Source organism: Rhipicephalus microplus, chromosome X (genome assembly GCF_043290135.1).
Source record: "Rhipicephalus microplus isolate Deutch F79 chromosome X, USDA_Rmic, whole genome shotgun sequence".
In the NCBI taxonomy this organism is placed as follows: Eukaryota; Metazoa; Arthropoda; class Arachnida; order Ixodida; family Ixodidae; genus Rhipicephalus; species Rhipicephalus microplus.
In genome coordinates this window covers 187,215,159-187,239,272 of record NC_134710.1, presented here as the reverse complement: position 1 = coordinate 187,239,272, position 24,114 = coordinate 187,215,159, and the positions used below count along the sequence as shown (strand labels likewise).

Genomic DNA, 24,114 nt, shown 5'->3' with positions numbered 1-24,114 from the left:
TTATGTACTATTTTTTTGGCACACGTGGCTGTCCTGCCAAGCCTTATATGCCAGGTAGTCTTCCTTTGGTGAACGCACACACTCGGCACAGTAGTTACTCAAAACCACGTAGTTCAGCACTAGGCCAGTGAAGAGCTCGATAACTGCCCCCACGCATATGTGGGACGAGTGCCCGCGCATCGTTCACGAGCCGTAGTACGAGACCGCAATACTGTTGGCATAGTTAATATCCAGCTCCTTGTACAGCTCACGAACTGCACTCGTGCACTCTCCCATCACTTTTTCGGCCGCGCGATTAGCTGCAGGTGTCAATTTTTGCATCACATATTTCTGTTACGTCTTTTTGTGAAGTCCGTGATGAGATATATTCATGGTCGAATATATATCATTCATAGCCGCTTGACGGTTCCCAGTAGCCTGCATGGCTCGAGCGGCGAGAATATTGACGGTGAATGAATTTACTTTCTGTGCGCCATCCACTCGCGGAGAGCTCCACGCTTGCGCGATGTCGCCACATATCACGCAACGCACACACATCTTTATGGCAAGGCCATATTGCCTGTCCTGTCTGTGAATACTGACACTTCCGTGGCAAATTTTGTATCTCATGGCATTGAGCTGTTGACCGATGCAGCCAAGATCGGCAATCAAAAAACCTGCCTCCTCTTCGCTTTGCTCCGGGGGAGCGGCGCCGCCCGGTGCGTCGTTCCTCAAAAACTCAAATTTTCTCTTCGATGCGGCCGTCGATGCCAGTTCCTGCAGCCTCGAATCGGACTTTGTACGCCTTACTCGCATTTCCGATTTCGTTAATAGCCGCAAAGATGTCGTTCAGTGCGGTCTGCCAGTTTCCTATGCTTTGGACTGCACACACTGTGCGAACGTTGATCTCGAATGGGTTGCAGTTATTGTTCCCATCAACTCGTCGGAAACTACATTTTGAGCAAACTTTACTGGAGTTTCTGCATCGAAGGTTTAGCTTAACAGCAACGCCATACTCGCGTGCGCCGTGTCCAATAGTCGGCTGTCCCCAGCACACTCTGCAGGAAGAATGTTCGTGAAGTAAGCTGTTTACTATGTCAAGGTCAACAGTTGTATACATAGTAACCAACTAACTTTCGGTGCTGCACTCACTCGCGATAACACTTATTTGCGATATGTTCCCGAGAACGAAGAAAGTGTTGATGCTTTCTGTGTTGCCTGACGCTCTATGATATCCTGGTCAGTTCAGGTAAAAAGTCTAGCGTCTATCCTCGCATGGTCTGCTTGATTACGCATACCTGCACGCCTTTTGTGGCTTCAAAGTCTTCTGCAGCAACAGCATTGCCTGGCGTCATAATCACAAGCAGCGAGGTTGTTTCCTGGCTGCTAGTCGAAGTATCTCCGCAATTATCCGATTCCGATACCACTGTGGAGGCTATCGCGATCGCCGTCTTGAGTGTTTTGTACTGCCGCTTCGTCGCGACATTCTTTGGGCTCTTCCGCCGAAGTGATCAGAGATATCTGTCAACGACTGCGATGATTTGCGGCACTCCGGGTGCATGTCACCACTCTTAGAGGCTGTAGCAATCGGTGGCTGCCTTGTGTCGGACTGCTACATCGCGGCGTTTGCCCATCAACTGTCTCGAATAAGCCACTGCTGACTGTGATGACTCCTTAGGCTGCATGGCACGTTTCTTGCGCCGCTTGCCGAATTTATGCAGCATGCGCAACTTGCGAGCACATTTTTGGCATCTCAATTCTGATTGCAAAACTTTCAGGAATGGAGGTAAACGAGCGTGGTAGCGGCCGCGCGCGCATGATCGCCAGTGTTGTCAGTCTGCACTCTGAAATAACAAGGTACCGGTAGTTCACTCACGTCATAGCTGTGGGCCAATGATACGGTGTGTTTCTTTCACTTGTTTTTGCCTGGTAGTGCACATTGGCAGCAGCATTAAAGGTTCGTTTTTTGTGGAAAGCAAGCAGAAAAGATGCTCTTTAAAATGAGGCTAAAATGGTCGCATTCCGAAGAGTGTATAGCCATATACATGCATGCTGCAAACAGTGAGCACGAGAGCGATTGTGTTCAAGCGAGGTGGTTTACTACGGGTGTGTACACTTCGTACGCATCCGTCACGGCACGACTTGGCCCATCAGAGGCCATGACGGCAATGCTGCTTTTCACCATGCAATGCTTTTTACATTTTAAGCTCTGCAGAATTCAGCGAGACTGGATAATAATGTACATACTCAACTTTTGAGGACTGGTGCACATGACAGCATCAGACTATGCAACTAACTCTTTCGTTACCGTCTGGTAGTTTTTCATGTCTCGAGAAGATCGTTTTTGCCAGTTCAAAAAGTACTCTGCCACGCATTGCAGCATACCAAACTTCGCAGAATGAAATGCTCTTTTCAAAAAAATATATGTTGTAGAGCAACAAAAATATTTTAGAATGAATAAAAATGTGGAATGCGTGAAATTTTTCGTCACCAGCTGGTAAACAGTGGAATAAAAAACACTATATTTGCAAAAATATTCAAAGCAAAGAAAATTCAGAATATAGATTTTGTAGATAAAATGAGCCAGGAACAGTATAAAAATAATGAATGTTGTACAATATGTTTCCTTTCACATAGACAAAGAAAATCAGAACCGAGAGGCTGTTTCATTGCTCATGGCATGCGGTGAAGCATTGCATTGTTTTTCGTGAGACACAAGTGTACTCGTACACTCTTCTCAGTAAATTTTCATTGCCTTGCGATAAGAGTCTCCAGGTATTCCAGTATAAAATGATACCCGTGATGTAAATAATCCCTGTATAAATGAGATGTCCAATGAGCGCTATTTCATCCAGCGTCGCTTTTTCCGTGAGCCACCTTACTCTGCATAGGTTGGCGTTCCAATATGTGCATCCAAGCATATTCCTTTGCATCTTCGGGCATTTCATACTAAGAAAAAGGACAAAATCGTGCGCAGTTCTAAAAGGTTTCGCACTGCTCCATAGTCAGGGCAAAGATGTGCTCCGGGGGCCTTCTTGTCGTTAAGAGAAGCTCTGCAGCCAGCGCCACCACACCGCGCCCTAGCGAAGTGTGAACCACACACATAACCTGGGTAAATATAAGATTATGCACAAAAGTCAGAAGCTATATGCACTTGCGGCAGAGGAGATAACTTGAGGATGTAAACAAAAGAAACCCATGAACAGCTACGAATGTCTCACGCTGATGCAAAACATTGTCCCCATTAAACTTGAAGCACAGATGCTGTAATCCATGAAATCTCAGCTCGTTGCCACTCAATTCAGGTGGGATCGCAAGACAGTTTCAAGCAGTGCATGCGTTTTGCAGCACTGATACGCACCCATGCGCGCGTGATGACCGCGTAGTAGGAGCAACTAGTTACACTAGATATGACTCTGTGTCTCTAACGATACAAGCAAATTTAAAGCGGCTGGAAACTGGCTGTGAGAACCACCTGCACACTTTATACATGCGGTGGACCTTGGGAAATACTTTTTGTCAAATTCATTTTTCCTGACTTCTAGCAACAGCTCTCTATTGAATAGCTGGCATAAATTTTCGACAATTATTACTGCTCAACTGCGTCAAATTGTAAAGCTAGCATATCAATCAGATATTTGGCTTGCAGAGTTTCTTTTCAATACAGAACTTCGATGTTACTGTAGCATAATGGCAAGGGGCACACACTTCTGTCAAGTTCGCCAACCTAGTGCATTTTTCCAACTGCACACGCACATTGGTTCGCACAAAAGTATATAAAAAAACGCTATGTTGCCCAAGTCGGCAAATTCAAAAAAACTTCTGAAAGTTGAGTGGCTGAACTAACTACTAGAAAGTGCTGGGTGCACGAGAAATAAATTTAACATACCGAAATCGATGACCGAATAGTGTCGATCACCAATGATCGATTTGACTAGATGGGGTAACAAAAGTGCTAAGTACAGCAAAGTAATAGACTCCATTTTACATACCCAGCTTCAAGGCTTTTCTGCTAGCCTGCACGACATGAGTTTTCGTTGCTTCTAAGCACGATTTAAAAATATAAATCCTACTTAGCTCGCGAAACCAATGCTGAAATCTGTCACTGCATTTCATGGTCTCATCTTTACTAGGTTCTAATCACACGTTCTGGCCAGTTGTCGGTCTCTTTAAAAGCACGCCCAGTAAAGTTTGTACTAGAAATAGAAAGCCTGTTGGATGAGTTTTTCCCACCTGGCTCATCCATGAAGGGGCCCAGTTATCTTACCTAACATGATTTGAAACCAGTGACTCGTATAAAGCTTCTATAGCATATTCTCCTTGCACTTCACTAGTCAGTAAAGGTGGTTTGATGTGTTGATATTTTTAATTGGCTTTTTGTTCTACCTTTTTCAGCCTGCCAAGAAAGCATCAGCTTCTAAGCCTAAAAAGGTCAAAGTGGAAGTTAAAGCTGAGCCCAAAATGGAGGAGGGCAGTCCTAAGAAGAAAGGCAAAACAAAGAAGGAAGAGGAAGTAGAAGTATGGAAATGGTACGTATATGCTGTTGTAATTCAGTTACACCTTGCTACTTGAAAGTCGCTGCGACTCTGAGAGAAAGCTTTCACACTTTCGAATTAGTAACATACAAAAATGGAGATGCATGGTACTTCTAACCCTAGTGGACCTTGTTGCTGCCTGCAGGGGGGGGGGGGGGGGGGACTGCCTTGCAGTCGGCTGAACTGCATGCCTGTAGAAAGAAAAAAAAGTATGCTTACTGCAGCGCAGTAGTGACACGTGGGAAGCATGTCACTAGCTCCTTGTAGCATCAGCTCGTGGTGATTTGACTATTTGCCTGTTATTTATGGTGAGATAAATGAATTTAATTATGACCTGTGTGAGAGAATCTGCCATGTGTTTTGACTGGAAAACTCGTTCGTTCGAAGTCTTCAAAGTAGACGTTGCAGACAAGAATTCCATAAACTGTGCAAGTGTGCAAATTGTGGGAGTCGGAGGTAAGCACGCATTGTGAATTCTGTCAGACCGTCCTTTATTATTACTATTTTTTCCCCCAGAAAGGCAGGGGGGGAATCGTGACATGTTAACGTTGGAAGAAGCAGGCAACACACTGCGTATTTGTCACAGTTTTATTGCAGTGAAGCATGCCACATTTTCTGCAGGGGCACATAGTAGCATTTTAGCTGACCACGAAATCACTTTTCCCTTCTTCTTATTTTTCTTCTTTTCTCTTTGTGCTGGCAGTAGCAAGGCTGGGGTGCTTTACTTGTCACTCAATAGTCTCGCTGCTTTGCATTGCCTTGTGGCTGCAGATTTGCAGCCACAAGGCAATGTGAATGATTGGGGCTGCAGTTTCTGCAGAATTGCGGTGAAATCAGGATCAGGAATAGGCACATGCACCCAAAGTTTTTTCATTAACCCTTCAAGTTGTCCACTCAGTTTACATTGCAAAATATCGGACCATCGAAATTCTTCAAAATAGTGAGTGGGATTTTGAAGTTACAGTTAAAATAATGCGATTTCACTCTTTTGAGACCCACATCACTGATTTATGAAGTCCAAAAATAAAATTTTTTTTTCTGCTAATCTCTTGAGCACCCACGAGATTCTAAATAGGCCTTAGGCAGGCTTTATGTCAGGAACGGAATCGTGTTAATATGAGTAATAAAGCGCTTTAGAACATCAAAGAACAGCCAGGCATCACGCAATGCGAATTGCGTAACGAGTGCGTCATCCAATGCTCCAACCCATTAGAAAACTTGTTCTTGATCACCTATTAACTGTGGCGCATACCCACTTCAGACATAATTCATCGTCATGAGCCACTGCATAAAACATTGCATAAAATTTCAAACAAGTCTGCAGCAGATACCACGCTTCTCCAAATAATGACAAAGGATAGCATAGTGCATGATGGCCAATTAGACAAAAATTATGATTATTTATGGTGTAGTGGGTAGGTACCCAGCAGTGTGCTTGCAGCATTTACTCAGAGTATTCAGAAAAGGCTCTGAAAGGCCGCTATTCTAGCTTTCGCTGCGACTGTGCTGTGCGTTTCGCACAGGCCTGGCTTTTTTTGTGTTTTTTGTTTTTGTTTTTTTTTTTCCGCCGAAAAAATGGGGGCTAACAATTCAGCAATGCAGTTGCGGAAATCTTCTGGACTCAGAATACTTGAACTTGGCAGGTATGGGTGTCAATGCTGATTAAAAGAACTGCAAGAAAAAGAGCTAAGGGTGCTCACTGAAGTTCATTGTAAAGTTTCTACCTCAGGAAGAAGTAGTGTCTAAGTGTACTTAATATTTATTTGGAGAGTAAGGCCATTGTAATAAATATCTTTCATGTTCTCTGCTTTTCTGCTTCACGGCTCATTTCTATGGCATCAATTGGAGCATTTAGGGAATTTTAGTTAAAATGCTCAGTGGAAACTTTTAAATATCGATGAATTTGATTTGGGTAATTAGCTAGACACCTTGATTGTCTTTAAAAATGGTGTTGAGAAGAAAATTTTGCAAACCTAGTTTGTTGTTTATAGCTAGCAAAATACCACTTGGATGAGGACACGACTAAGCTGTGTATGATGATGATGATGATGCAGGTGGGAAGAGGAGAAGCACAATGACGGGAAGAAATGGCACACACTAGAGCACAGAGGGCCAGTGTTTGCCCCAGCATATGAGCCTTTGCCAGATAATGTCCGCTTTTACTACGATGGTAAGTGAAACTTTCTATTGCAGCTGCTTAAGGGGGTCCTGCTACACGTTTTCAAGTAATGATCGAATGGTAATTAAAGGAGCTTATTGACCAGCGAATCGGCTACAGCAGAAATTCTTACCACCCGTTCAGTATGAGCGGAGTTGCAGGGATTTGTCTCAAGCTTCAAGTGATTTGTCATTGTACCAGCGAATGCATTGAAAGCTACGTAGGGAGGGGGTGAGAGGGGTGCAAAAAGATGGTGTTTGTTTGTCAGTGAGCGCGGTGACCTTACACACTTCCCTTTCCTTCTGGCGCACCCCTTACTTTCACTTTGATCGGGAGCATGCGTGTAGGAATGTGGTGGTATCCCGCAGCGGCCCCGATAACTATGGAGCTCATGATGCTAAAGTTGGCCAATCGCCATGAGCTTAGGCTTTTGGTATCATTCGTTTAGAGAGAAGGGAACGATTTCTAGCTGCCCTGAGAATGAATTGTAAATTTCAGGCTGCATGCTGTACAATAATGTTTGCCGCACACATTTTCAGAAGTCTCATTATACTACAGTCAAATCTCAATAATTCGAACTCGAAGGGGCCCAAAAATTTGTTTGAATTAAAAGAAGTTCAAATTAATGAAAGCTAAATAAACGGAGGGTTCTCCATGCAGTGGCGCATGTGCATTGAGCTAACACACGAGGGGGAAGTTTCAGAAGACTTGCGTTTATTTCCAAATCACAGGGCATCCATTATTAATGAAAGTAACTGGTGATGGACGTCTGCACACATTCGCCTTGTAGTGAGTCAATCAATTTCGCACGCAGCTTGCAAAGCATTTCTACTTCTGCTTGAGAATTCTCCTGGCAAGATAAGTTTCGCACGGAAATGTTCAGCGCCGTCACTTTCTAAAGATGACGACAACAATAACTGCCTAGCGAAGCCTCCCGCTTTTCGCTACGCAGCCGTAGCATGGCCAGCACGTGACGAGAAAGGAAGAGCATCTCCACGTGGAGAGAAGCAGATCGGCATTTGAGAGAAAACTCTTTTTTTTCTCTCTCTTTGCGCGCGTCGTTGAAAGTAGAAGGGTTACGTGGCAGGGACGGGAAAGGGGCAAGCTAGGCACCAGTGCGTGAGAGATGCCCTCCCCCTGAAGGTACAGAGCCGTGCTCCGGCAGGGGGCAAGGGCTGCAGCTGATAGTGCCGTTTTTTCCTTTCCTTTAACCACACATTCATTGACAGCTTTCTTCTTTTTCCTTTCTCTGTTCGTGCACCACATTGGAAAGAGAAGGGTCTTCCAACGAAGAAGGGTCTTCCAGAGAGGGAAAGAGAGGGGACGGAAAGGGGAGAAGCGTGACACGGGCGTGTCACAGATGGGCATTTGAGAGAGAGTAAACATTCCATTGCAGCCTTTTCTTTCTTTTTTATTTTCTTCGCGCACAGCGTTGAGGTGTCGCAGGTGCCGCCGCGGGATTGGGCGGGATGCTGAGAGCATTTTCGGAGCGCGGTATCTTCGAATTAACCGTCGCAAGTGCTTGCGCGTTCGAATTACCAGATGTTTTCGCCCATTGGAATACACATAGCTTTGACGGTATCTCATCGTGAGTTCGAATTAAGTGTGTTCGAATTAATGAGATTAGACTTTAATAACCAGTGGTTCCTGACTGTGCTGTAAAAGTGTTCAGGGCTTCTTAGAATTTAAGGGGGCAGACTGCTCTTTGGGACCAAAAAGTGACAAAAATATTCATTTTTTAAAATTGACATATTTGGTTTCTGCAAGTATTTTTCTATCTCTCTGCAAATTTTCACGCACCAAGAAGTAGTAATTTTTTTGTAATGTCATTTTAACTGTCCAGATTCTTGGTGCTGTTAACATGCAGAACCTGCAAAAAAATGGAGAACCGAGTTTGAGGCTTCTTTATAATTTGCCAGCACCTTTGTCTAAAGCTCTACTACCAATTTATGAGCGCCTTCGTGAGGATTGCTAAACATGCGCACCATGATTGTTGCTTTTTGAAGAAACTGTGTGTTTTCAGTTTTTTCCATTTTTCTCAAAAAAGTAAATTTGTGACTATTCAATTTTGAGGCCTCAATATCTCTGCAGCTAGGGCAGGTACAACAATATTTCTATTTGCAGTGGAAACCTGTATGTGTGTAGAATGCAAGTATGGGAGCAAAATTTGGAGCACATGCCCTTTTAATTAATTACTAATCAAAATAGTAACACAATTCCAACTGCTTTTGAAAATGTATAGTTCATTTTGCTGCAAAATAACCAATAAAGGTCTAAAAACGAAAACCTCTTCCATACTTTCACTCTATAGTCATTAGTCTATGTTGGCATATCCTAAATATCACTTTTAATTAAGCACTTTTTTTTCTATGGTGGCCTTAAACAATAGGGAGTGAACTTAAGTTATCTCAGCAACAAAGTGAGTTACAGGAAAACTAATTACATATTTGAAATCAGCAGAACAAACTGTATATCCCTGTGCAGTTTTGTCAAGATCACTGAAGAAATAAACAAAAAATGTCTAAGACCAGTCTGCCCCCTTAAGTGGTAGATATGTTTGCAGAAGTTGGAAAAATGAAACCCTTGTGTGTGGCATTAGGGTAGTATGTCCGAGGAAGTTGTTTTTTTTTTTTTTTTAATCATGTAGCGATTGAGCACTTGTTAAATTCCTTCAACATTTGCTTGTTGCGCATGCCACCGAGTGCAAAGTCTATTGGCTTGGCAGCAAACGTAATGTAGCAGTGGTATAAGGACTTCCATGGCTAAATTTAAGATTCCGCATTGATATTAGGCTTGTGCGAACATTTCTTTCTTGGTTCATAGTGAAATGGAACAAGGTTTTATTAAAGCTTGTGGCAGGATTTAAGCAGTAGAAGGGTAAAAAAGTTTCATCAGCGTGAGAAAAAAAAAAAACACTAATGGACTAAAGGGAGCAACATGTACAAGCACCGACTTTTAAGTGATCTTTTTATTAATAAATGACTTGTGTAGTGAAAAACTGCGCTAGGCAAAAGAACATGTGACAACCACCGTGCATGAATGCTAACAAGTGACGAAGCTTAGAAAAAAACTGTTGCATAAAAAGATAATCAGCTTTCATTTTGTGCCCGCTAGCCGTGCTTCCGGCACGCAGCTGCACTTGCATTGGCACTGGCCTGAGGCCTCGTCGCCTCGTGCTTTGTTCGTTGTGCGATTGGCGTGGCTGTTCGCATTTGCTTTAGGCGTTGTGCCGTACTCCCTATCGGGTTGCAGAAATTAGGCGCCTTCTTCTTCTAACCAGCACCACCATTTTCACGTGTGTGGCTGCGACGATGTCACGTTGACAGAGCTGCACAGGCAACTTCGCCAAGTGGTACTTTTTGCCGAGGACTCCAGCAATTGTGCCCCGCAGCGAGAGTTCTGTGTAAATGAGAAGTTGATTATGGGTTAGCGAAAGCAGGGGGACAGTCTGTTGCGAGCAACGGACAGCATCGTGCTTTTCGCAGCCCAGCAATCGGCAACGATGCGAGCGGCCGTTTGGCAAATCACAGGTGCTTGTAAAGAATCCGATGACTACAACATTTTGCACATCTGACAAGATGACGGCCCCAACAGCGATTAGGGCGCTAAGTTATGTAAACAAAATTGTGCTACGTTTAAATTTTTCTGTTTATAAATAAAAAAAAGATCCAACCTATATTCGAATATATATTTCTTTTATCGTAGAACACTATAAGTAAGGTTCGACTTATTATATTCAAGTCCGACCTATTTTCGAGTAAATACAGTAAATTATATTCTAAGATTTGTTGTGTCCGACAGTTTGTGCGCTTGCATTCGGCAGAAACCCACAACAGGCTTGTTATAGCCTCATGGATCGAATTGTGAAAAAGGACAAAAAGAATCTATTTTCTGAAAATCTCATTTTCAGTTTCTGTAGCCTTTTTTCTATCTAATTCCAAAATATCGTTGCTGGAAACCACGTGGGAGTGCTTTTAAAAAATGTTGCATCTACAGAAGTGGTGATAATTATTGCCAAAATTCAAGAAAAAAAAAAGAATATGTTTTTCAAAAAGTTATTGCTCCGCGATAGCGCAACCTAACAGAGCTTGGGCTGGTCGGAAAGAGAATTTTTCAGTGTTCAAATTTTGTGCCTTAGCTGGCTCCTCCCTTCACACAAAAAGCAAATGGCTGAGGGTCGTTTTGGGGCCCCCAATAGGTGACCGGCAATATGGGCAATCGCAAGGAACTGTGCGATACGACGGCTTCCGGTTCGACACACCACGCTGGTTAGCAGCAGCACGCGCGAATATTAGTAACGCTCCGTTGAAAAAAAAAAAAAAAAACACCTCTCCGTGTGATGTCGGTGCTTTAGAAGTTTTTTTTTTGTTGTTGTTTTTGGTAATCGTGATAGTGACAATGACAAGCTACGAAAGCCATGAACGGTTAGAAATTTTTTTTTTTTATCGCACTAAGATGATCTGCAATGCATTTATGCTGCTCGGGGGTATTGTCAGTTTGGCTAGCAGATCAGTCGATACAGAAAACAGTTTTCATTGTACTTACGTTACTGCAGATAAAAAAATCACTATTTTTAAAGATCTCAGGGGATGGGGATGACTGTAGCAGTGTGCTAAAAGTTCATTTCGGAATCGCTGCTTCGGCCGAGTACTTATTGAGCGTATTGAGATATCTTTTTCTTCTCGCCTTCTGCGCGCTATCGGATGCATTTCTTAGACGAAGCCAGATGCTTATATAAACGCTGATGTTGATTAAGCTGCGCGGCACGGCGGCACATAAACAATACAGTCAGACATAGGCGGCGCCGAATAATCTAAACCTTGCACTTGTTTAACGCACTTTTTCCTTTGATTGCCGTCCTGGCGCACAGTTTGACCAAGATAAATGCAAATGCACTCGTCCAGCGCTTCGTGTAAACTTGCTCTTGAGTGAAGCTTTTGCCTTTTTTGTCATATACATGGGTGCAATGGCCGATGCTCATGTCGTATGGCAGGTAGATTTCACCCGCGCGTTCTCATAATATCTTTGTTAGGTGCACCTGCGCAACAATTTATTTCTCAATATAATATTCACAGCAAATTCATACGTAAGCTTTTTTTAGTGTAGAATACACATGTATCTATGATAAAATTCTTTTTGCACACTCTGGATTTAACGTTCCGTGTATACTCAAAGGCTACCTGTCGCCGTGGCTCTCTTCACAGCCGCGGCCCACCTCATTTTTCTTTCTCCATTTCGTGGCCCTCGATTCATCCGTTTGCCTTTCACTCTCGAGTTGGAGCAGCTAACGGCTCAACAACCGACCATGGTTTATCAGGACGAAGATAAATGGGCAACCGCGCACGCGAATCCCCAATAATCTGAGGCTTGCGGCTAAGCGGTTCACCGACGTCTACTCTTCTCGAACCGCAAGCCGGTAGCAGACGGTGCATCCCATAATCCCTCGCTCTTTTACTGGTCACCTATTGGCTGCAGCTGCGGTGATGCTCCTACGTGCCACGCCATTGTCAGATGGTCGCTCCGTGTGTGTGTGTCATGCTGCTTTCGCGTCATGAGAGCAATGCTGTTAAAAATCACATACACTCAAGCTTCATTATAACAAAGTTGCATCTTACAAGACAGTAAGTTTGTTATATTTGAAAACTTGTTATAAAGTTTTTTTTTTAACACTGTAGCTATTGCAAGACTATTTTTAATTTACTTTGTTATAACTGATGTTTCGTTTTATTTAAGTTCGTTATATTGAGGTTTGAGTATACTTAGTGACTAAGCAATTTGTATGCACTCATTTCGTCTTCGCAGGTCGACGATAGTTAAGGCTTAGTAGATGCTGCGGGAACATGAATCATCGGATGACAGTAGCGCGCCTCGGATCTGTATTGCGTACACTAGTCTAACTCGCTGTTAGACGTTCGGCTGGTCGGTTTCTCTGAGCTCATGATAAGGACCACTGTAGAAAGCCTCTTCGTACTAGTGATCCAAGATAATATACAGTCGACGATCGATAATTAGGACTCTACAGGAAACCTAAATAAATCCATATTATTGAATCTTTGGAAAAAAACAAATGTGTTCAAAAAAAAGAAACTTTTATTGGACACTTCAGTGTCCAAAAATTGTTCACACAACTTTAAATTTGATGTAGCTAGTAATTACCAGATTCACCAAAAGCTCATTGTTTATAAATAACAATACGACTTCCCAAAAAAGAAAAGGGAGCTTGTTGCACCCTGGCAAAGTCATTCAGAAACAGAATAAAAAAAAGGCACACAAATCTGATGAGTCAACACCTTCAGAGCAGCGCATGCAGAAACGTTGCAGAGACGCTTCCCCATTGGTTGCCCGTATAGCACCACCAACGGCGACACGCTATCTCAAAACATCGTATATTTCACCGAGCCAGCGTGACTGCCAATATTGTGAACACAAGGAATGCAAGACGCCGCCCCACGGATCTGTACAAAGCTGTACAAAAAAATTACTTCATATGATTTCCGTCATGTCGCACAGCATGAGGGGCCATCTCAAAACATCGTATATTTCACCGAGCCAGCGTGACTGCCAATATTGTGAACACAAGGAATGCAAGACGCCGCCCCACGGATCTGTACAAAGCTGTACAAAAAAATTACTTCATATGATTTCCGTCATGTCGCACAGCATGAGGGGCTATCTCAAAACATCGTATATTTCACCGAGCCAGCGTGACTGCCAATATTGTGAACACAAGGAATGCAAGACGCCGCCCCACGGATCTGTACAAAGCTGTACAAAAAAATTACTTCATATGATTTCCGTCATGTCGCACAGCATGAGGGGCTATCTCAAAACATCGTATATTTCACCGAGCCAGCGTGACTGCCAATATTGTGAACACAAGGAATGCAAGACGCCGCCCCACGGATCTGTACAAAGCTGTACAAAAAAATTACTTCATATGATTTCCGTCATGTCGCACAGCATGAGGGGTTACTCTCCCCCCATGACAGCCAAGCACACCCGAAGGCCAGGCGATGGGAGAGTGGCAAAGTGCTGGAAGAGAGGGTGGTGAATAGCTGGATCAGGCATATCTGGCCGGCATTGATAAAATGGAGGAGGCATTAAATGAGCGGTCCTTGAGTTTTAGGTTTCCTCAGCACCACAACTATACTCCGTTTCATACATCAGGTGCAAGGCTGTGAAGGCTAGGCAAGTAGTCCGTAAAGAAAACACGAGGTGTTGCTCCGCGCGGTTTCGTAGCTGAGTGGTCTGACGCGTCGCTCCGGAGAGTTCACCGTAGTTTTGAAGTGCATGGGTTCCATTTTTGCCATTTTTGGTTCCATTTTTGTAGTGCATGGGTTCCAAAGTGCCATTTTTTCGAAGCTGCCACAACAAGTAAAAAAAAAAAAACGGCGGCGCGGGTCGCGCGGAGAGCGAAAACCTGATACGAAAGCGACAAACATAAATTACCAACTCGCATATTTGAATTGTTTATCCGACAACACATGCGTTTGTTTTTTAACCTGATGACAAATATGTATGCTTAGAAGTTCCCCGAGAAGCATTTATTGATTCTCGTACACCCCAAGCGGCGCACTACTTTTTGGTCGCATCAGTACACAGCGCAAACAAGAGCGCTAGCTTTGACAGCGTTGCACATGATGTATGAAACGGAGTATAGTGAAAAAATTCATTCTGAGAAAACAGGCCTAGAAAGTTGAACACCTGCGATTTCTTTAGAAAGCTTCAGTTAGAATAGGTAGAACTGTCTTGACGAACTCTTTTTTTTTTTTTTTTCTTTCACCTCGTCTACATCACCTTTCGGTGTTGATAATTTTTTTTTTTTGCAAAAGCATTGAAGTGCATTTGCGGCTCCAGCCACACTCGATGTGTCCGATTCTCAGGGGTGGAAGTGCTGCGCCATTTGCGTCATTCTGCGCCAATCTGACCTGCTGCGCCAAGCGGCGCCTAAACGGTAACTTGCGTGGGAAATGCCAAATTTTGTCGAGTTTTATCATCAACCGACCAATAGGCATAGGCTATACAAAGAGGGCAACCGCGTCCATATAAAATTAGTTCGGTGACATATTTTGGTTCATGCATGAATCCTGTTAAAGTGGTGTTTGTGTAGATACCTCATCATGCAACTCTGTATATGTTTTAACAGCAAAGTTGTTAGCCAAACCATATAAACTGATAAAATAAAAATCAGTTTCACCGGTGAAGTGATGACGGCAATAGAAAAAATTTGTTATGGTAATGGTAATGCCGCACGTGCTTTCTATTTTTTCTACCGCACCATTATGCGTGTAACGCTGTCTTGCGCAATCCGCTCCCGAATGACTGGGAACAATCTAGATAATCTTAGAACCTTCAGATGAGATTACGCACACAACGCATACATTAGAGTTTGTTCTGGAACTTACACAGCCACTAGCGATAAAGCGGGAATCTTCGATGGGACATGTATAAATGCCGATGCACATTGTTGCTTGGCAGGTTATCGATGGCCGACGCTCTGGTTTGCAGCTGTCAGTTTAGAGCTTCTATTGCTTGTAAAGTGACATTTTGTTTTTCAGGCTCAGGTTCGCCCTAATAAGGTTCACTCATGAAAACAGTGGCTGCTGCCTTCGTCAACCTCACGACCCCGTGACAATACGAAGGTTGAAAGCTAACGCTTTTGAATCCGACATCGGGACACTCTGCAAAGTGCTGGTGTAAAAAAGGACGTACGGGCGCTTCAGGGAAAAATGCTCTTATAGCACAATCTTTCCGTAGAGAGCACACCACGTAGAACGGTTTATGAGCCCCGCGCTGATGCTTTCCCATAGCATGCACGCCAGCTTATCACAACCATGTCCTTAGAATCAAAGTTCACCGCTGCTGCTCGAGCGCCCCCCCCCCCCCCCTTTCCTACGCGTATTTTTTCATGCTCGTTCAAGACGGGCGGCGTATTTGCTCTCTGCTTGAGCTTTCGACGGCAAGTCTAACACGCGGTGAGATAAGTATGCGTGTGCAGATCGGCTGCCTCGTTTATTCTGCTTGCGCTGCGCTCACCACCCCAAGTTGTACAATTTTATTTGCGGGTAGAACGTATGATGCGCAGGGAATGTTAAGAACTTGTAGTTTACGCGGAACATGGCGGCGACGGTGAAAACCCGTTGAGTGCTCATGTAGATTAATAAAAAAGAAAAATCACTTAATTGCTTAGCAGTGGCGTGGCGATCTCTTCTAAATTTCTTTATGTTTCTCAGATCGGCTGTGTCACTTCAATAACCGGAACAAAAGTTCTTTACATTTATTTTTATAGAGCCCTATTGATTTAGCATGAAGATAACTTTTATTACATTAGTTCATCTCTAGTCTTGAGTTGTTGTTCATGTTATATGCAGTGTCTTAATCACATTTTGAACATTGCAACATTTTAACATTAAATTTTTTTATTCGTCTGAGTAGCTGCTCGTGGTGCCACTTATGTTTTTTTTTTAGTTGCTGTGCTTTCATTTTTATTGTTGTAAGGTTTAATATATATATACATTGGTAAAACCCGTCGAGTTCCCATGTAGTTCCTGTCCCAATGAAAAAAAAAATCACTTAATTGTGATTCCATCGACGAGTCCATCTAAACTTCTTCGCGGTGTTCATGTCGGCTGTGGCACTTCAATTTATTTTTATAGAGGCCTATTGGTTTAGTATTGTAAAGGCTTCGAAGGTCGATGATGGCATCCCACCGCTGCCACCAGTTGTTAAGGGTTTGAGGTCGATGGTAGGTACGGTAGGTTTTCTTCATGGTAGCTGGCTCTCTGCCGTCGTCCACATATCTGATCTTCGATATTGAGGAGACTCGTTCGTAAGAGAGATAGAACGAAGGTTTATTTACATAATAGATGAAAGATAGGAACTGTACAGGCATCCAGAAGATCCCGCCTTATGTACAACAGAGATTCAGTTGATAATTCAGCTCATGATGCAGCTATTTTACTCTCCTATTTACAAAATGTCTTCGGCTTTTATAACCCGCTGTCTCCTTACACGGAGGTCCGAAGAAGGCGGTGACCACTCTTGCCACAATTCCGGTGACGCAGTCTCAGTGGCCCGTCCACCAGAAAGGGTGCAGATATTGCACCATTCGGCTGGGCAAAAAGGTCCAATGGTAGCACGAGCGCACCACATAATGACGCACCCGGCCTCTGCCTTGAAGGCACTGCAGGGCGAGGGGGTAGAGTCTGGAGAGTGAAACTTGTGCTCCTCCGGGGATACGGCCGCTGACACGAATGTCAGCAGTGGTCCATGGCTGTTTTCAGCTTCAGGCTTCCAGAACTCTCTCGAACATGGCAGTCCAAACGCTCGATCCCTAAGAATGGCTTTTTCGACGTCTTCCCACGCTTCCAGACTGACAGTGCTTTGCGATGGCTTCGCGTAGATGACAATAGCAGAGTCGAGAGGTTGACTTAATGAAACCAGCCACAGTGGCGCCGTCTCACGCTGTTCGAGCCCGTTCAACAAAAGGCTTGTCTCGCGAAGCTTTTGTTGAGATTCGACTGCTACCTGGAACATCTACAGGACAGCGTCTTGCAGACTGGGCGCCAATGGGGTTGAAAGCATCCCTAGCAGACCGGCTTACGCACAATGTCGTCTGCCCAGACGAATTGCCGGGCCAAATGTAACAGCTCCTCCGCCGCCCGGAAAATCTCGGCTGGCCAGCGCTCCCAACCGCTGGGCATGAAGAGAATGGCTGGTGACGAGGTCGATGGCCTGGCTTGGAACCCTCAGGTGAACACTTGCAACCAACTCTCAAACCACCTCACAATGACTGACAAGAGCAAAATAAACCACACAACACAATACCATGCCGCAGTCATGTGCATTGGACTCGCTTAAAACCCTCCAGGCTTCTCAAAAAACACAAACAAAAGAAAAACCTGTACCCTAAAATTTTAACACAACTTTGTGCTGCCAAAGTTACAGCATTCATTTATGTGGAGATGTCTGGTGAAGACAGAACAATTTGCCGTGCAAGAAAAGCACACAAAGGCAAATACAATTTGGCCCCAGATAACCATAAACACTCTCTTTCAAAACTAGCTTTCTCCTACCATCCGCACTACTAAGTTGTTACCGTATTTACTCGATTCTACCGCGCTCTTGATTGTAACGCGCACCCGATTTCCACCGCAAAAGAAAAAAAAAGTAAGACCTCGATTGCAACGCGCACCCATTTTTCTCGCTGGCCCGCACGATCACACCACTCGAAAAAACGACTCCTTTTGGGAGCGTCTTCCATATAAATATGAGGTACGGGCGAAGCTTGTGCCCATCTGGTGTGTAACAGAGCATTGCCGTCACTGTAGTTTTCCCGTGGACCGATGTCAGCACGCGAACTTGCTTCGCCCCCTTCTTCTCGATGGTTGTGGTGCCAGGCATGTCGAAGTAAAGAGGCGTCTGATCGGCACTCCTGATTTGCCCAAGCAGGTAGCCGTTGTTGTGCCGCAAGTTTAGGACGAACCTCTAAAACTGTGATGCTTTTCATCGTACTCCTCCGCAAAACTTTTTTTCGCATATGCATGTTCCCCTTCGGAGGGAAAAGCCTTTCCTCTTCATAAAGTTAGTTAGCCAGCACCTGCTCGCTTTAAACTGGCTCCGCATTAGACCTTTTTCTAAGACTAATTGCATAGCCCGCACTTGGAGCAGGTCTGTCGTCACGGGCCGCTGTGCCGCTCGCTGCCCAAGCACATACTCGCCAAGCAGCTCTTTAATTTGCGGAAACCGACCCTGCTGTGGTCCACTGAAGCCTTTGCGTGAAGCTTTGCTGTCGACAATCTTCTGCTTTTTTTTTCCGCCGGTCCCGCACGCACGTTTCGGGAACTCCGAACGACCGCGATGCGGCCCGATTCCCGTCCGTTTCTGCACACTCGATGGCTTTTCTTTTAAAAGCGGCATCGTGGTGCACACGAGTTTTTGGAGTCGGCCCTTCCACGCCGTCGATGCTAATGTACTACTAGATGACGAACTTCTCAGCACACGTACGAAGTGCCGCACATGGGAAACATATAGGCAGAAATGGCCGATGCGCCATGCCGACGCACGTAGGGGGCGGCCATTTTGGATTTGCCGATGGCAATAGATTGACAGTAATTTTTTGTTCGTACTCGATTCTAACGCGCATGCGATTTATGAACTTGCTTAACCGGAAAAAAGGTGTGCGTTAGATTCGAGTAATTACGGTACTAACATCTGCTTACTTCATGACTAACTTCATGAAACACAACTAACTACTTGATACGCTTAACTCTTTTACGGCGACGTTTGTGACCGACCTTTCCCCCACTAATAGGAAGTTCGCCTCGGATTGCGTTTTCGGTGAAATTGCAGCTCAAGGGTGCTTCTGCACCACCTGCCAACACTACTTTGGCATTTCGATGTCTTGGTTCTGTTGCTTTGTCGGGCCGATTCACCTGTGCTAACCCTGTACTCACGCGCGCCCTAAAACGTGCTGTGGATAGAACCGGAAGACTTGCTCTTTCCACGTGATTGCATTCCCGCTTTCTTTTTACTTTTCGTCCAGCAGCTCGGTCGCATGCCAATCGACTGTGACGCCGATGCCAACGCACCATACTACTTACTACGCTCAAATGTTTGGAGCCTTTCTTGCAAGCATTGAGTGGAGCCTCAGCAGCGCTCCGGGTTGTTGACATCATGCGGACTTTATCCAGTTAAGCGCTAGTCCATCCACCCCTTGTCCTGGCAGGAAACGACATTTTTTTGGAACTTTTCTCCGTCTTCGGCAGCGTCTTTCATTTGAATACCACATAAGGTGGTAGCTTGGGACCACCTGCTGGGCAGGACAACATTACAGTCACCCGCCATTTTTGTTCCCCGTCGATCGCTCGATAACTTGCCTTGAGCCTTTCTGATGCACCGGCAGTGCTGAGGGCATATTCAGGTAGGCTGGTGTTTGATCCCCGATGCCGATCTGGCCCAGCTGAAAGGGGACAGCCTTTCGGAACGCGAACACATACTTTTGAAACTTCATAAAGTCCTCTTTGTAGCTTTTGGTAGCTTCTGCTAGATTGGCGTACACCGACATAGGGAGAACCCAGCGCGGCGCATGAAGAGAGACCCAATGCTTGCTAGCTTTGAAATTCTCTGGCTAACTGAAATTCTCTGGCTGAATGCCTTTGTCTCAGGCCATCTCCCTTGCCTTCACTTGTAGCAGCTCGATGTTAAGGGGGCAGACTGGTCTTAGACATCTTTTGTTTACTTCTTCGGTGATCTTGATAAAACTGCACAGGGTTATGCAGTTTTTTTCTGCTGATTTCAAATATTTAATCAGTTTTTCTGTAATTCACTTTGTTCCTGAAATAATTTAAGTTCACCCCCTATTGTTTAAGGCCACCATAGAAAAAAAGTGCTTAACTAAAAGTGATATTCAGGATATGCCAACATAGACTAATGACTATAGAGTGAAAGTATGGAAGAGGTTTTTGTTTTTAGGCCTTTGTTAGTTATTTTGCAGCAAAATGAACTATACATTTTCAAAAGCAGTTGAAATTGTGTTACAATTTTGATTAGTAATTAATTAAAAAGGTATGTGCTCTAAATTCTGCTCCCATACTTGCATTTTACACACATACAGGTTTCCACTGCAAAGAGAATTATTGTTGTACCTGCCCTAGCTGCAGAGATATTTACTTTTTTGAGAAAAATGGAAAAAACTGAAAACACACAGTTTCTTCAAAAAGCAACAATCTTGGTTCGCATGTTTTGCAATCCTCACGATGGCGCTCATAAATTGGTAGTACAGCTTTAGACAAAGGTGCTGGCAAATTATAAAGAAGCCTCAAAGTCGGTTCCCCATTTTTTTGCAGCTTCTGCATGTTAACAGCACCAAGAATCTGGACAGTTAAAATGACATTACAAAAAAATTACTACTTCCTGGTGCGTGAAAATTTGCAGAGAGATAGAAAAATACTTGCATAAACCAAATATGTCAATTTTAAAAAATGAATTTTTTTTTGTCACCTTTAGGTCCCAAAGAGCAGTCTGTCCCCTTAAAAGCGAGATGTCCAGCTCGCTTCTCCCGCACAAAATCGGCGCATTCTCGATTTTTCGGTCCGCCGAAACTTTTCGCTGGCCGCTGCAAGCAAAGAGGGCGTACTTTCAGTTCCGCCAACTGCGAATACTCCACTCGTTGACTCCGAAATGCCGCTTTGCGGCACAGTTGCTAATGGTTTCGGCGGCACCAATAACTTTCCTTTTAAAAGAATCCAAGTACTGCCTGCACAGTGCTGACATGGCGTAAATTCATAGAAGCAAAATTGTGGCCGTCGTTGTGGGCGCCAAGTTGAAGTGAAGGCCACTGACCACTGTTGTACGCGTGGGTGTGTAAGACTAACGCCTGCTACCGCCGCTAACACTACCTAGCGCAGAGGCGTGCAAATACCTGATGATGATCATAGCACTGCAGCATACCGAAACTAAATTTCGGCTGAAACTTTTAGAGACTGTATATACAGTTAAACCTCGTTATAACGAGACGGGCTATAACGAAATAATGGATGTAACGAGCAAATCCTAATTCCCCTTGAAAGTCCCCATACAAACCAATGTATTCAAAACCTCGTTTTAACGAGGCAGAATTTGCCTGTTATGGGATATAACAAACAAATTTTGTTAGGAAGTAAAATTTTGAGCCGATGTCACGACATTGCACAATGCGAATTTGAGATGCCGCGCAACGCGAGAACTGTATTTAGCAGTTCGAAACTGCCACCACGCGCCCTCCAGCAACGCGCGCAAAACAAACGGCACGCGCTGTTTCTGGAGGAGAGGTCGCTGCACGTGCGCTGCTTGGCTACCACCGACAGCGGAGCGCTCAGCAGCTCCGCGAACGTCTCGCCCTTTTCTTTTGTGTCTTCTTTATATTCTCTCTCTCTCCCCTTTCTCGTGGCGCTGAGGCGCGTTTCCTAATCTCACATACCCCCTTCCCCTTGAGTAACCGGTTCCTAGAGGGCAGCGCAAAAGAGCACCCCTTCTGGCCCTTCCTCTTCACAGTCACTTTGCAAGTGTTGTCGCTCGCCGACGTGAGCCGCGTTGCTTTTGCGTGCGTGTTTCTTTTCTTTTTCGACCACTTCCGCCTTATCTTATATCGTGCTGCGCTCGTGATTCCAGCAACATGAATGCGCCAGGCGGGAAGGGAAAGCGCATAACGCTAGATCAGAAGGCGGCTATGATAAGAGCAGTCGAATCGGGGACCAAGAAAGGCAATGTGGCAAGAGACTTTGGCGTATCGACGAGCACACTGTCAACCATCTTGAGCAAGCAGGAGTCCATCATCGACACTGTTGCACGTGGCGTGAAAGGAAGCGCTAAGAGGATGAGGGCACCTGCCTTTGAAGCGGTCGAAAGGGCCGTTTTTAAATGGTTCTTAGACACGCGGGCCGTGAATCTGCCGGTGAGCGGCGCCTTGCTTCAAAGCAAAGCGAGAGACTTTGCCTGCATCATGGGCTATGACAACTTCGTAGCAAGTTCGGGTTGGCTCCAACGCCGCTTCAAGGAGCGCCACGACATTGTCGGGAGAGCGGTCTGCGGCGAATCGCAATCTGTCGACGAAGCAGAGGCTACCAAGTGGGCGAAAGAAAACATCGTGCGGCTAATGGTGATAACGAACTAACGAACTAATGGTGATAGCGAAGTAATTACGACTTCCTTTCAACTTCGATATAACGAGGTGGTTTGACTGTATACCTATTCCGAACCGAAGTGCTCCTAATAGTAAGATTACGTGCTCCAGAACTAAATATTTACTGCTGTAAAATTGCGAGAGGTAAGCACTATTGGGGAAAGGTTTGATTGCGCCTTGGAATTGGGAATTTTTGCAGGTGTTCCGGTCAAGCTGAGCCCCGAGGCTGAGGAGGTAGCTGGGTTTTACGGTAGGATGCTTGATCATGACTACACATCCAAGGATGTGTTCAACAAGAATTTCTTCCATGACTGGCGGAAGTGCATGACTTCTAAGGAAGCAGAGCTCATCACAGACCTCAAGAAGTGCAATTTCAAAGAAATTGATGCTTACTATAAGCAGAAGTCTGAAGAACGCAAGGCCATGACCAAGGAGGAGAAACAGGTAATGTATAGCGTAATAAAGGATATTGATTAGGACTGGCTTAGTATATCATGGTGCTGATTTTCTTGTGGGTCGTGGGACAGTCTGTGTTCAGTGCTAACTGTAATTTATTATTACAGAATTAGTGCAGAATTTATAACAGTTAGCTATATGGTGGCTTCTGAGACGGCACATTTTTTACCTTCGAGGTTTCAAAGGGACCATTGGGTAAAGTTATCTGTTGAATCTAATTAATGGTGGCTTCTGACATGGCACATTTCCTACTATGTTTCAAAAGGATAAATAGATGACAGTCAAGCTTGGTGACATTGAGGCATACATGTGCTAATTCTTCTCAGGCTAAATGTCCTGTTGAAAGTTGACCTTGAGGATCGATGTACTTTGATTATAGCTCATTTGCTTTCACAGAATGTCATTGCAATTTCAAGTGGCACATTGCAATGGACATTGCATTGCATGAAGGATTGGAGGTGTCCAGCCTGTAATGGCAGTAATGTAAGGCAGTAATGCTTGATGCTTAATTTTATAAATACAGTTGAGCCCCTTTATAAGAGACACATACTGGGGAGCACTTGTCCCTAATATAAGGTGTCTCTTATAGCCCAAGTGTCTCTTATAAAGGGGTTTAACTGTATGAGAATTCTAATGAAAGACTGTTTCTCACACGAAGTAGGCAGAAAATTTGCATTCTGCAAATTTCTATGGCACACAGCATTACAGGCGAATTCATGTGCAAAACTGTCCGGCACTCATTTAGCACACAACCATAAGTGATGCATTCATATGTCGCACCATAGTGGGAGCATGAAGTGGTAGTTTTTAACAAGCTACAACTTTATTGAAAAAATGACATGTAAAATAACAAAGGCACTGATGCTACCGCTGCGTCAATTGCGCCAAACTGCACAGAATTGCCCTAGCTGCTACATGCTGCTACATTACCTTAAAATTTGGCGAGTCTGCACCCAACCTGCGCCCAAGGGCATGCTCCGACTTTCAGAAACGAAACTGCTTGAGGTTCTCCTGTCTAAAATGACATCGCGGTGCACCTGCATAAGACGCGACCCGAACCAAGCCAAGCGAAACTGGGACAAATGCCACTGTTGAGACCGTGGGTGGTTGGGACGCAGTGAATGCCCCATTTATTTAACTTTCTAGGAACTGGGAAATTGTCCCGAAAAAGATTCACGACTTTTATTCCGCTCAAGTAATCAAATCGCCACAGCTCCATCTGAAATAGCTTTAATGCCTTCTAGAGTACTCTTATGAGATGCATGCTCAGGCTGTCGTAAATACATTCAGGGCCTGCTGATGTCCATTTTCAAATATGCATCTTG

The 24,114-nt window shown here is 44.5% G+C and overlaps 1 protein-coding gene across 1 annotated transcript in view; it reads left to right on the top strand.

The window, feature by feature from the left end:
* The window catches only part of LOC119177294 (DNA topoisomerase I, mitochondrial), a 144,296-nt gene that overhangs the window by 53,555 nt on the left and 66,627 nt on the right, over positions 1 to 24,114 (top strand). The window contains exons 8-10 of the mRNA XM_075878362.1: positions 4,375 to 4,508; positions 6,569 to 6,684; positions 22,533 to 22,777. Coding sequence (XP_075734477.1) covers positions 4,375 to 4,508; positions 6,569 to 6,684; positions 22,533 to 22,777 — 495 coding nt within the window. The remainder of the gene's footprint in view (positions 1 to 4,374; positions 4,509 to 6,568; positions 6,685 to 22,532; positions 22,778 to 24,114) is intronic.